Source organism: Psammomys obesus, unplaced genomic scaffold, assembly GCF_907164565.1.
Source record: "Psammomys obesus unplaced genomic scaffold, mPsaObe1.curated_primary_1811, whole genome shotgun sequence".
NCBI classification, from domain to species: Eukaryota; Metazoa; Chordata; class Mammalia; order Rodentia; family Muridae; genus Psammomys; species Psammomys obesus.
The window spans coordinates 30,302,855-30,317,215 of NW_026596040.1; the positions used below are offsets into that span (position 1 = coordinate 30,302,855).

The 14,361-nt window shown below is 41.3% G+C and overlaps 1 protein-coding gene across 13 annotated transcripts in view; it reads left to right on the forward strand.

Annotated features, from left to right (window-relative positions):
- Tcf4 (transcription factor 4) overlaps nucleotides 1-14,361 on the forward strand; it is a 341,388-nt gene that overhangs the window by 310,256 nt on the left and 16,771 nt on the right. For all 13 annotated transcript variants that reach the window (XM_055622504.1, XM_055622503.1, XM_055622507.1 and 10 more), the window contains one exon: nucleotides 1,073-1,276. In XM_055622504.1, coding sequence (XP_055478479.1) covers nucleotides 1,073-1,276 — 204 coding nt within the window. The remainder of the gene's footprint in view (nucleotides 1-1,072; nucleotides 1,277-14,361) is intronic.

Here is a 14,361-nt window from a genome sequence, read left to right on the forward strand (position 1 = left end):
GGAAGGGAAGGGAAGGGAAGGGAAGGGAAGGGAAGGGAAGGGAAGGGTGAGCAAACAGCTAGGTTCCAATCCTGACTACTACTACTTGACAATACAACACAGAGTAATTAATTCACTTAATTTTTGAGCTATATTTTCATGTCTCTGTGGAAGGAGCATCCCTGTCCTGTCTGTGAATATATGTCAAATGTTCATTGATGAGATGGTGTGTTTTAATGTGTACACTGGCAAGTAACACTTGATGTTTATCAATCAGTGAAAAATGAAAACATAACTGTGTTCTTGTTCTTACTGTTAGCCATGGTGTAGGCCTTATCTAGTTGAAGAAAACTAAGATCTAAGGTAGAAAATGAAAAAAAAAAAAAAAAAAAAAAGATTGGCTTTTAATTGCACAAGGTAATGAGTTCGCTGCTGTCATATGGACTTTGAAATCAACTGTAGATCCTGGGTAGATGATCAAGCTAAATCTTTGTTATTCTTTAGTTTTGCGATTTCATGCCACTTTGGATGACAGAATTTTTAAGACATTTTTGATGTAATAATTTCTGAGCATCTCCCTTACATACACACATGCAAGTTGATTTGCTAACAGATTGAAGAGTAGGGGAGAGGGTAAGTGGGTAAAGTTGTCTAAACCTTTACCTCTGACTTGAAGAAAATTTAATTCAAAGGGCAAAAACAGATCATCTTTCTGCTACTAATGTTTTACTCTTCAGGCAGTGCTTGCCAAAGTTCCACAAATTCAGTACATGTTTCCTTCTCTAGTATAGATGTAAACTCTTTCAAGCTAATGTAGTTCAGTGTAGCATGTGCACATAATAACGTCCTCAAAGAACTATTGAATTTACTTTGTTCCTGAAAAATAACACTGTAACTTTAACATTAACATTTTCCACCAGTTTTCTAGGAAGGACATTATTTATTTTTATTATTGTTCTAAGGAAATAAACTTTATTGGAAACATATATCCCCCAACCCAAAGTGTGGTCTGTAGCAGTTCCGCATGCTGCTTGTGGAATCTGTGCGTGCATTTCAAACTAAATCAGCTTTCGCTTCATTGATAAACCAACAGCAAAGCAGAATTGAAGACCGTTTAGAAAGGCTGGACGATGCAATTCATGTTCTCCGGAATCACGCAGTGGGCCCATCCACAGCCGTGCCTGGTGGCCACGGGGACATGCATGGAATCATCGGACCCTCTCACAATGGAGCAATGGGTGGTCTGGGCTCAGGGTATGGAACTGGCCTTCTTTCAGCCAACAGACATTCACTCATGGTAAGTGATGATCCTACTTAAATGGAAATAGAATTGCAAGGGTAAATACTACTGCTACTATTTTTAAAAAAAAAAAAACTGGCTTTATAAAGATAGAATTCACTATGTAAATAATTCACATATTGATAATATGTTTTAGGGTGTTCATAGTATTGTACAACCATTACAAGGTTCTAATTCTGGGCATTTTTGCCTCTTGTAAAAAAAAAAAAAAAAGCCACACAACCATCAGTCATTTCCCTACCTTCGTCACATTCCCTCAACTCCTGTCAATCACTAACCTACTTCCTCTCACTATAGATTCTGGACATTTCATTGATATGGAATTAAACTATTGGCCTTTCGGGTTAGCTTCTTTTCCTTTATCTTTTTTAAGGTTTATGTTTTACCATCTAACTAAAGTTTTATTTGCTTTTGTTGCCTTTATACATAGCACATTACAGTTCCCACTTACTGGGTGACAGATCCTACACCTGCTTTCTTTCACTCTTTGACAGTTGCAAACAAACAGACAAAAAATATTCTTATGAGTAGTCATGCACAAGATTTTGAATGGACATGTGTTTTGTTTTGATTTTATTCCACATAAGTATTAGTAAGTTTCTGGATTACTGCTCCTCTTCTGAGTTCTTCATCTTTATAACTTTGATCAAAGCACACAAACTCAAGTTCATGTTACATCCATGATTGTCCAAATATGAGGATGGTTCAGTTTGGTTTCTCCTTAAGAAAACAAAAGGATGCCTCTTAGTCTCAGGTTCTGGGAGTAGAAATCACTTGTGTATTCGTCTTTTGGTGGGGGTCAGAGAATGTTTATAAGGAAAATATTAAGTGATAACAATTACCTGATAAATGGTGTAGATTTCACTTTATTGTTGATTTGGGCATAATTCTGCTCCTTGCATGTGCCTGACGGTTTGTAAACATCTTAACACCCTGCTTGACCCTTTGAGGGCTTACAGGTTGCATGGGTCGAGTCTATTTTTCCCTTCTCACTGCAGCTTCTCTAACTTGGAGATGCTTCCAGAAGGAAATGTAAAATAACTGTGAGTCTTTGCGCAGCTCTTTGAGTTCTTGTTCAACGGTATTCTTTTTTTTTTCTTTTTCTTTTTTTTTTTTTTTGTCTTTCTTCAATTTCTCTTAATTGAAAGACTAAGGTGAAGAGTGCCATCCTGCACAGTGTAGTACTGAAACCTGCAACCGATTAGAAACCAAAAATGTAGGTTTATAAATAGAAGCAATGAACTCACTTCTAAAATGTGGGAAGATATTTTTGAGTATCTTCCCTACCCTAAAAATCTATCATTGAGTAAAAATTGTTTGTGTGTTCATTGGCGATTGCTAAAGAGTTTACAAAGAAAAGTCTAGATTTTAATTTAGCCTAGCCTTGGGTAATGTGTTAAACACTTGGGATGCATTTAATATGAGATTTTCATTTGTACAGCTCTTTTTTTTTTTTCAACTACAGTGTTTAAACAACACTGCTTTTAATTAAGAAATCTGGCTTTATTAAAATCCAGATCTGTGCCTTATAACCAGTTATGTATATCTGCTCTCAATCAAGAGAAAAATAGTCTAATTTCTGTAACTGCATTCACTTTGCATATGTTAGCCGGATGCGGCATGCACCCAAGACATTGATGTAGAAACTGTCTTTTCCATAAATATGTAGTTTGTTCTTAAATACCAGATGGAGGCTAAGTGGTTCTTTAATATAGTAAACTGTACATAAATGCTATTTGGAATTATTTGACCTTTGAGTTGCCTCTTCTTTGAGTCTGATTCGGAGATGGGACAGGAGGGGGAGGAAAGTCAAAAAACACTAGAATTATTTTTGGAGAGGGGAAGTTGAACTGACCCCCAATGGAAAGAAAAGAGAGAATAGAATAGAACAAACTTCAAAAGGCAAATAATTGGCCAGTATTACACAGATACCTCCTGGGTGTGGTTGCTGGGACAGTATATAGAAGAAATAAAGTTCCTGGCTTACTGATTTAAAAGGAAAGTTCCCCCTTACTCCTACCAGGCACTTTGGAGCCTGCAGACCATGGCCTATCTCCAGAGATGTGTATGTCGACAGTGCATGCTCTTTGAGTCCAATGGAAGGCTTGTCACCCTCCTCACCTCCTAGAAACCATGCAGCATGTCCCTAAACACCTAAATTCCTCATGTGTGTGAAAAAGATTGGATTGGCATATCTTTTCTCAGTGCAAACCCATGTGAATTTTAAAACAAAAACCTAAGAACAAAGGAAATAGTTGTTGAATTTAGTCAGTCTGAAGTTAGTCTTTGACCATTTGACACATTCCACAATAAAAACGCTTGAGAGGAAGCAAAGCAAAAGAAAAGAAAAATCCCCCTTTCCTCCCCAACAACAACAACAAAATATTCAAGGAGGATACTGGTAATGTTTTCCACATTTGTATTTTAATACATGAAACAGGCTTTCAAACCTTGGCCAGCTGCAGGAAATAAAGTAGCAGTGGGAGGTATGTACAGGAAACAGGGCAGAATGGGCTGGAAAGAGGCTGGCTCCCAGCTACACACCTTCCTTTGTTGTTCTCGAGTGGAAGTGAGGTGCAGAAACTTGAGACTCATCCCAAGGCTGGTTTTTTTTTTTTTTTTGAGCAAATCTCCTTTCTTACCCTGCCTCATGATTCCTTCTGATTAAAGAACAGACAGCTTCAAATGGTCTTGACCTCCGCACTCCTCTTCCTTCCTTCCTTGCCTCCTAAAAATCAAAACAAAATGTCTTGATAACTTGGAAGATGATGTAAGCCTCTCTCTCCCTAGCGGCTTGACTCTGTGGTGGGGAAGACTGGTTGTGCCTCAACCATTGTGTTATCTCATTTAATTGCTCACATATTGTACTTAGCTTTCTTTTTTTTTAAGATTTATTTATTTATTTTATGTAAAAGGGTGCTCTATTTGCATGCACACCTACATGCCAGAAGAGGCCATCAGATCACATTACAGCTTTTGATTCATAAAATGTCTTCCTCGGTCTTTGGTAATTTACTAATTTTCAACACAGTGGAAGGGACGTTTTAGCTCCACTACAGCATGGAATTACACCACTGAAGTGAGTGGCAGATGTATGGGGCTTTCTAGATAGCATTATTCAGCTGTGCTTTTCTCAAGAACTTTGAAGGAACTTCCACTGTCTGTAAGAATAGGATCAACTCTGTAGCTCATCAGTCAAGAGCCTTGATTATTCACCTTATATTTAGCCAGTATATTTAGCCACTTCATTATGCAAAGGCTCTCCAGCCAGACCAGCGTGTGCACATTACCAGAACTGGCCCCAGTAGGTACTTTGTTTGCATATGTCCTGGGTTCATCTGCCCTGTCCATGTCTCTCTCTCTTCACCCATTATCAAGATTCCGTCCTTCAGTGTGCCCCTGGTTACCTGTAGATAGATTCAGCAATGCTGTATCTATTCCCAGGGTGTAGTTGCTGCGGTTTCAGTTCCTTTTTAAGTAAATTCTGCTTGCTCATTTCAAGAACATTTAGCTGTGGTAACTGGTGTCAGTTATGGTCTGTAGTCTCGAGGGGGCTCACAAACTAGTTGGAAAAAAAACCCGACTGTCTTTAAACAGATTGCTTTTCAGTCTACAAGGCCCTATAAGAAAGCAGGGACTCTTACCTAGAAGAGACAGACTTGTGATCTGGTGATCAGCTGATGTAGGAGAAATGCCCCCCGTGTGCTGCTGTGTATGAAGCCCAGCACTTTGCCCATGCCAGGCAGGTGCACTGCCCCTGAGCTGCAGCCCTGCCTTCAGCGCCCCCTCCTTTCTTCTTTCTTTTCTTTTCAACATTTGAAGTAGGGTTTCCCTATTGTACTCAGGTTTTCCTTGAGTTTACTCTATAGCTCAAGATGGCTTTCAACTCTCAAATCATCCTGTTCCAACCTCCCCATTAACAAGGCTGACGAGGTTAGACCACAGGACCTAATAGTAGCAGTCTCCTAAGCGCTGTGGCTGATGGCACCTCCTGAGACTCGTCTCCTGTGCCTATCCTACCTGGCATCCCACAGGCCTCCACACTGGACTGCTCACCGCAGGCTGGATTGAGGGACACAGTGTAGAAACCACTGGTGCAAAGAAATCTTAGGTCTGTTTCCTTCTTTCTGGTGAAGTTTATTTTTGATTAATTTTTTTTTTTTTTTTTTTTATTCAATGAACTCATGTCAAGGGAGCAATAATCTTTCCTTAGCTGGCATGGAGCATGTAGGAACTTAGAGGACACAAGACTTCCTGAATAAATAATGTACTTCCACTTGCATAGTTGAGCTTGGATTATTGAACTTTAGATTCTGAAAGTGGCTCAAAAGTCAGCCTATTGCCATTGTTTTGCTACTGAAGTCTGAGACCTAGAAAGGGGAAGTGATTTAACCATCCTTGCTGCGCTAGTTAGTGGTTGAGCCAGGATTAAAAACAGACGGACAGGCCAGCAATGGCACCAACATTTAAAAAAAAAATACAGTGTGTGTTAGACCTTGTATGTGCTTGGCAAGTATTCTACCACTGAGCTATAGGATATAGGTGGTCCTAGAATCCTTTCTACAAATCCTGTATAGCGCACATCCCCTCTCACACCGTACCCCCAGGCTTTCAAAATTATGAATGGTATTAAACCACTCTATTCCTCGTGCTTAGGTAATGAATTTGACCACACTCTTCAGTTGTCCCTGGACTGTCTAGAGGGAGCAGCTCTTTATCTCTGTCCGTCCTACTGAACTGCAACACAGAGTGTACGCATTGGCCACTCTCACTCCGCTGCCTGGATAGCATTTCCTGGCTGTCCATCATGGCCAACACAGACATTAGGACTTTTGCCTGACAAATGGTGAGCAGAGGCTTCAGCACCTTCAGTCTCTGCACATTGTGACTCCATAAAGTTCTACGCCTCATGTGTGTGCAGTCATTACTATAGGGAGTTAAAGATCATCTCGATCCTAAACCCCTTTATAAATTACTTGTCAAAATGTTGACCAGCCTTTTTCCCCTCCATAAGGCCTGTTTTATCAATGGGTTGCAAATTTTACCTCTGCCCAGCCCAGTTCTGCCTCTCTATACAATGATTTTTCTGTCCACTAGAATTGCTCCCATGTCCAACCCAATACACACAGGAGAGACTTTTACTGTTTGTAGAGTCTATTTAGGGTTTTCTTTTTTGTTCTTAAAAATCAGCATCTATAGCTGTAAATATTAACCTAAAAACCGAAACCCTGGACCCCCCTCAACAGCCCCACTAGTTTACAGTGCTGACATATACTGATCCCATAATGAACCCATAAACGAGCGTCCGTGCCGACTCTGCCCTGGTGTACTTAGTGTTTGAATGTCGTATTTCACCCTTCCATCTGCCTCCCGTCTATAGGTGTACCGCATGTGCTCAGTTATATCCTCTGCTAGCTCTACTGTTGGAGGCTGTGATGGGTCCTTTAAAGTCCACATCAAAGCCACTAATAAAAATGCTGGCCAGGGAAGGTCATAGACCGAAAAGCCCTAAGGCTCAAGGGAGCATTCATTCTCCCACGCTGGTCCCTGTTCTTGGATTTTTCTGTCACAGCTAGCTTTGTCCCCTCATTCTGTTCATGGAGCTGCTGTTGCTGTAAGGGTGCAGACATATCCCTGTGACTGAGGAAATGGGGTTTGTCTAGAGGAGCTCGTTGTTGGTTCCGGAGGCCACTGCTGTCCCGCAGAGCACATGCTATGGCGCCCAGGAAGCATCGTTCTTATCTTTAAAATCAGGATAGTGGCCCGCCTCCTGCCTTTCCCTGTCTCTTCTAATCTCCTGGATTATCAAATATCCCTGAGCAGTTTAGTAATCTCAACCGAAAGATTCAATATTCTTCAATATTCTGGTCATTCTTTGAAAGAAAACTTTATTGACATAAAAAGAAAAGAAAAGGAACTTTAAGAAATTCAACCAGAAATTATTTGTTCAAGAGCTGCTTCAGAACCTTTCCAGCTTACACCACGGTTGTGTTCTGCATCTGTTCAGCAAGAGTCAGACTTGCTGTATAGCCAGTGCGTGAGGCCATTTCACCTCAAGAGCAGTGAGTGGCTAGAACTCCAGCCCTATACACACACCCCCTGGGTTTCATTGGTCTGTTCTCTTCGATCTCTCACAGCTTCTTTATTCAAATTCAGGCCTGATGACATGGAAACTGTCAGTCTCTCTGCTTAGACTCATAACCCCAATCCCCTGCTGTCTGTGCTCCTGGAACAAGCAAATCCAAGCACATATTTAACATCCTGTAGCCATGGGCTGTGAGCAAATAAATTTTTAAAACCTTGCCCTCTTCCCCCATTTTCCTATGTGAAAATGAAATACGTATTTAAAACAAAACGACTAACTTTATCCTGCTCTTGGTGGTGGTTGTTTTCTTAAATAACGGAGGAAAAGTCAAGCAAATGTTTTCAGCGGCCTTAGTCATCTTTTATGTTGTTATTAACTGTCAAATGTGAGAACAATATTAAACCGCCCATAATTTGGCATGTGAACAATCCTCAAATTGTTTTAAAAAAAAAGGATTGCCTCTACGTTCTCAGAGCAGATTCTTCTAGAAAGAAAAGCATGCATTGTGTACACGTGAAAACCCACTTCTTCACCCACTCCTTGTATCTCAGCTTGCCTTAGACATAGTAGTGGGACTTAGAGGTAGAGAGTGGTAGGATTTCATGGGACCCTATCCTGGCCCACCCACAATACAACAAGTATGTGCCTCACTTGAGGACAAAGTAGAATTACAGAGTGACCCCAAGACATGCTGAGACTAGGACAAGATTAAACTTAGGCAAGAGTCTGTACGAATTTTAGCAGTCGCAGAGAGGTATGCTGGAGAAGCCAGAGCATAAACATGGTTTCAAAAGAACTAAAAGGAAAAAAACAAAACAAAATAAAAAAAGTGCTTATATGCTCAAATAGCAGTAAGGAAATTGCCTGATGATGGTCTGGCCTTACAGCTGGTAGCCCAGGCTGCTCCAAGCCCCTCCCTCACGGGGCAGCAGCTCCAGCAATTGGTTTGAGCATTGCACATGAGAGTCCACAGGAAGAGTAAGTTTTCATGTATATTTTTTTACATCCAAATTAAATTAACTCATGGAATTTTCCACCCTTGGGAATTAAAGTAGCAGTTCATGAAGTAATTCGGTTATGTCATTCATACCAAAACAGAAAATACTGGTGTAGCTTGGCAGTGTTTAAAAGCCAAAATGAGGCCTTAGCCATTTTATATTTCTTCAAATTCCATGGCCCTTGTGTTAGTTTAACTTTTATTGTGGCTGTAAATTTTGCAAATCAAAAGTATCCTAGCTGCTTAGAAAACATGTGTTTAAAACAAAACAAAACAAAAAACAGAAAAAAAAAAAATGGTTCACACCAAGAGGAGGGTTTAGGAAAACATCAGCTTTGGGGCTAAAAACTGAAAGGTGGGACTCTACATTTTCCGTGAGGCCTAATTGGTTGACATTCACAGTTGTGCTTAATTATAGCTTCCCCTCTCTCCATAAATCATCCAAGAACTGTAAAGCTGAGTTTAGCCAAAAGATCTGTCCGATATTAGTAAGGGGAAGCATTGTTGTACAATAGCCACACGCCCTTGAAAGCAGCTAATTGGATGTATTGTGAAAAGCCACAGAACTGAGTTTGCACATTTTTGTTTCACATGCGCCTTCTCTCCAGCTTCTGCACACGAACAGCTCTGGTGTGGAGCTGCAAGTGTGTGAAAGTTATTGGAGAATGGTAGTCTCTGGGTAATGTTTCTGTACGCTGCCCAATTTTCCCCCGTACACTAGATGGGAAACAGCTGGGTTTTGTTTTAAAAGCTGTTTTGAGAAAAGTCTGAATCTTGAGATACAGGGCTGAGGTCACTGGTAAGGCAGGTGCTCACCGGCAAGTGAGAAAACTGCCAGGGGTGGGCTGGCTGGCTCAGGAATCTGCTGCGGGGACTTCCTCGTAGAGGAAAAAGTGTTGAAGTTTGCTCCCCTGTTTAGGACACCAACCGGTGTAAGTAAGTAATCGCATTAGCAGTACCACCATTAGAGACAGAGTATCTCTGAACACAGCTAGCCCTTGAGTGAATAATTAGCTCAGTATGATGGAATCCAACATGGTCATTTCCTCCACAGGACGACAGCTCCAAGGCTCTGAGGTTCTACAGCTCCTCAGAGGTTTTAAGTGAGTGAAATAACCACTGCTGTAAATAAGTCAAAGCCCAACAGCCTGGGTCTGGGGTGGGTTTGCTTTTTGTTTGTTTGTTTGCTCTTTGGTTTTTTGGTTTTGTTGTGTTTTCTTTTGTTTTAAGGCTATATAGGGAAAGGAGAGAAATGAAGACCACTTAGCAAAATACACACTGAAGAAAAACAAAAGAAGAAACATCAGGAACCACTGGAGATCAGGGCAGGGCAGGTACCCACTATTCCTAGGACGGAGGGAAATCAGCTTCCTCTTCTCTGGGAGCAGACAGTTATTAGCAGCTGTTTATTCAGTCGGAAATTTAGATTAACATTGTAAACTTTTTTTTTTTTTTTTTTTTTTTTAAGAACTAGGAGAAAATCTGTTTGGGAAGTTGGCTCCATATATCAAATCTGCCTTGCCAAAAAAAACTTCCTTTCTCAGAACACATGTACTAGAGTTGAGCAATGTTATGATTCTCTGAGAACCTCAGGATTACCAAAAAGTTTGTCCCCATTAACTAGGACAGAAGGGGGCAGAGAGATGGAAAGGCCTTTGCTGTTGATGGGTTCTACTGTAGACTTCCCACATCAAATTAGCCCTTATGTTTGTTGCTGCTCCACTTTTCCATAATGACTCAAAAGGGGCCATTTTGCTCCTACTCTTCACTTTCTCTCCTCTCCATCCCAAACCTTTGCCATGGTCAGACATGCACAGATAGACTTTCTACAAACTGCTCTTTGTAGATCACCCTCCGGGAAATGCTGAACAGGGTGCTTAGTGCTTTGTCATCCTGGTCCCGAAAAAGGGAAGAATTATTTTTAAAAAAAATGGATATTGGCATTTTTTCCCTTGATTTAATGCTACTCTTAATGTCATTTTCTTTTATTAAATCCTTTCTTTTGCTTTTGATCTTATTTATAGCAGCCACTGGTCATATGGAAACCATTACTGTAGAGCTGGGAGATGAAAGCCTTCATTGCAGCTAAGTAAGAGTGAATCATTTGAGCCAATAATACATACATACAGTAAGGTGCCATGTGTGTCCAGAATGCCCTGTGTGTTCGCTTTGTAGCAGAGTTGTTGAGCTTTAGAATGCTCTGCACAAAAGTCTGCTTTTTGTCAGAGATATGTAGTCTGACAATATGAAAACACATGTTAACACAGAGCCCTCAGCTCCTTGCTTCTTGTACAGAGAGACAGACAGACACAGAATCAGACACAGAAAACACACGCACACACAGGGAGAGAGAGAGGCAGAGGCAGACAGAGACAGAGAGACAGGCAGAGACTACCTAATATTATTTATTGATGTAAAAATATAAATTTCCCATTACAGTGGGAGATTATGTAATTAATGTCAAAAATCAAACTCTTGCAGATAGGCTTAGACAACTGCCATCAAAATCTTCCTTGCCCTTCAAAACTTATCTCAGTTGCCCTCGTTTCCCCAAACAGATATGACTTCATCATCCGTTAAACCCTCTGTGACCTTGTTCTCTTTTAAGACATCCATTTTATTTTCTCTTATATCATAATATTATGCCACTGTTATAATGTGTCTGTTAAGTAACAGATATGCCTGGCTTTCGTTATTTTTGTTCATGCGAGTACCTAAAGCATACCTAGCATTTGGACATCTGAGAGGCTTATGCTGAGTTAAATGTAATGTTTGTTACTAGACAGAAAACATGCAATAGTGGGTTTCTGGCTTTATCAAAGGTTACCAATGTCAGGCCTCTTCTCCTGGATACACACCATTGGTGTTTAGGGAACATCCACCCGTACACGATAGTGATGATGATGGTTCATGAGCTGAAGCTAAGCCCTGACCATATGGCATTCACAAGCCAAGGCAAGCACTGGCTTTATTCATAGCAAAGTTTAAAAGTCTTTGCCCAGCACCAACTGACAGTGCCCTTGAATGTTTTATGTTTTATGTATAGTGCCTTTAATGACTTAGTTAGAGTAGGATCCTCCCCAGGCCCAACAAGGCAATGGCAAAGTATAGAATTATGGAGATAAGTACTGTCTTGAAGGAACTAGAAATGGGCTGGTGGCTATGGAGGAATTAATGGCACAAAAGCTGTTGGGGAAAGAGACAAGCCCAGCAGGAAAGTCTTTCCTTGTTCCTGAGTAACGTTGAAGGGAGCCCAGCAGCTGAGGAGCCATAAATAGATAGCAAATGATTCAAACTGATCAATTTAAAAGTCAGGGACTGCTGAGATGGACCCAGGTATCCAGATAAAGGATCAACATCAGAAGATGGAACTCTAGATTTGGTCCATAGAATACTAACTACGCTGAACCTTAATGGAAGGGCCAAATCCTGGGAAAAGAATATAGGATTCCAAAGATGAAGCTTAACAAACAGATAGGGAAGATAGAGTTCATTCATTTGGGCAGACTCCTTTATGCCTTTGTTCCTTCTACAAATATTTACTACAGGCGTTTCTTAGGTGCTGTGTTCCGCACGATGTCGTGCTGGACACCCGGCTGGGGTAGGAAGGGAATGAAGAAAGGATGAGCACAAAAGAAAGAGCAGACGTGGACTTAGACGCTGGGATAGGGTGGGTGGCACATGCTCTGATGACTGAGCAGCACCCACACAGTAACAAATGGGTTTATTTTATACAGCACAGAGGGAGGGGTTAGCTGGCCTCAGTGGGAGGTTCTGTAGGTTCCTTAGGTGAACCATGTCAAGATATAAACATTTGGGAGGAGGGAGCTGATCAGTCATAACCACTCATGCTTGCACATGTCACCATTCACACTCAGGACAGAGTAAGGCTTAGAGATCACTCTGAGCTCCACCCTGGGTGGGAGGCTTGGCCATCCCCATGGGTCCGAGGCACAGTTCTCTGACACGGCCTTGCCTATGTCAATAATGTGCAGCATTTCCTCAGGACTTCCATGCATGCGCTCAGTGGCCCCTCAGCTCCACACGGATAAGCAAGCTCTAAGTAGATGTCAGGTGTCATAGTTTGTCTTTGGTGATGGGCAGTCCGTGTGGCTCCAGAGCGTTTCGCAGGGAAGTTGGCAGCAGTCACAGGCGCACACAGGTCTGCTTCGGGGAGCCACAGTTACAGGTGTACACCAAGCGTCCGACTGGCTTCTAAACAGAAGAAGCTGTTTCTGGGTAACTTCAGGTCCCCATTTTTGTCGCCACGCTGGATGGAGGTGACTCACCATCCAGCAGGACAATCTTTAGTTCCATAAAACGGATTTAGCAGCCTGCTACCTGGACCACAATGGACTGGGCTCCCCTAAACTCCCCAACATTTCCTGCTTTATACCCTGCATCCAGGAAGCACCCCCTTTGTAGGAAAGCTAGGTAAAGAGTTACGAGCAGTAGAGGGTGAAAATGCAAAAGGGAAACAGTTCCAGCACGTGAGACCTAGAAAAAGAAAAATGAACTGAATTCAGCTCTCACCACACCACAGAATCGTTCATTATAACGTATTGATGGGATGGCCCATGTGCTTGGCTTAGTTAGTCACGTGACCATTGGCTAGATTCTATGTAAGTCATCTTGAAGGGCCTGGAGAGATGGCTCAGTGGTTAGCAGCATAGACCGCTTTTGCAGAGGACCTGGGTTTGGCTCCCAGCACCTACACAGTGCTTCACAATCATTTGTGACTCCAATTCCAGGGCACCCGAAGCCTCTTGTGGACGCAACAAGCACTTCATGCATGTCCTGCATGTACTATTACACGAGTGCCAGCAAAGCACTCATACACATCAAATAAATCAATCCTGAAAACTTTAAATCGGCCTGATTTTATCTGGAGAAGAAGCATTAAATAAATTCTGAGAGTTACCCAAAAAGGAATCACAGCAAATTTTAGACAAAGTGTAAGTAAAGCCATGAGATTTCCGGAAAAAAACAAGTAGGTGTTCTCATGGCAGCTATGAGATCATGTCCCATTGACATCTAAAGAATCAAGGCAGATTCAAACACAGGAACTAGACTCACACCTGCTTTCAGTGAGAAGTCCTTGAAATGTTTAATTATGTGAGTTATTACCAAAAAAAAGTCTGATAATTTTTTAAACTGAGCAGTTAGGAATTTGTATTTGCAATTGAAGGATATCCTCAGTGTTAGGAACTTCTCCAATGGTTGGCTTTTAGAGTTCTGTTTGGTTTTCTACACGTCCCTGGGTCTTTGGAACATTCCTCTCAGTATTGATCCTCTGCTGGCTCTTTATGATCTTTTAGCTCCAGCTCTGAACCATTAAAATTTTTCTAATGTATTTATTTCTACCTCTTGGAAGGATATACTTTTTGCATAATGAGATGCTGTACATAGGAACAAATAAGTTTGCTTTCCTCTGCTATGACAGAGATCTAGAAAGGTGATAGAAGCTGAAATTGAGTATCCTTTACTGTCATGTATAAATGATATTTCATGGGGACACCGCCATTGAACACCAAAAATATTTGCCATGTCAGTAAGCCATGATGACAGGGAACCATTCCCGGTGTGTGTGTGTGTGTGTGTGTGTGTGTGTGTGTGTGTGTGTGTGTGTGTGTGTGTTTCAAAACACAGAAATGTAAAAAAAAGAATCCAGCATCTTTTTTTTTTATCACACTTTTCTTGTTCCTCTTGTATGTTCTGAAAACCATAAGCCGTCAATAACGAGCATCAGTTTTCAATAAACCAGAAAGTGCCAATAACATATCTGGTTTTGTGCCATTGTTACATGGGTCTTGACATGGATGGATGACATTTGCCAAAAGTCCCCATCCTGCTCTTTTATAAGGATTATGGTAGAGTAGGAGGGGTAGGGTCTGAAAGCCTGTTTGGATGCAGTTATCTCTGGCGATAACATTAACTAGAATTGAATAACTGCCAAATGAAATTTAATACATTTTCCCATCCATGAAATAGGCCTCTTAA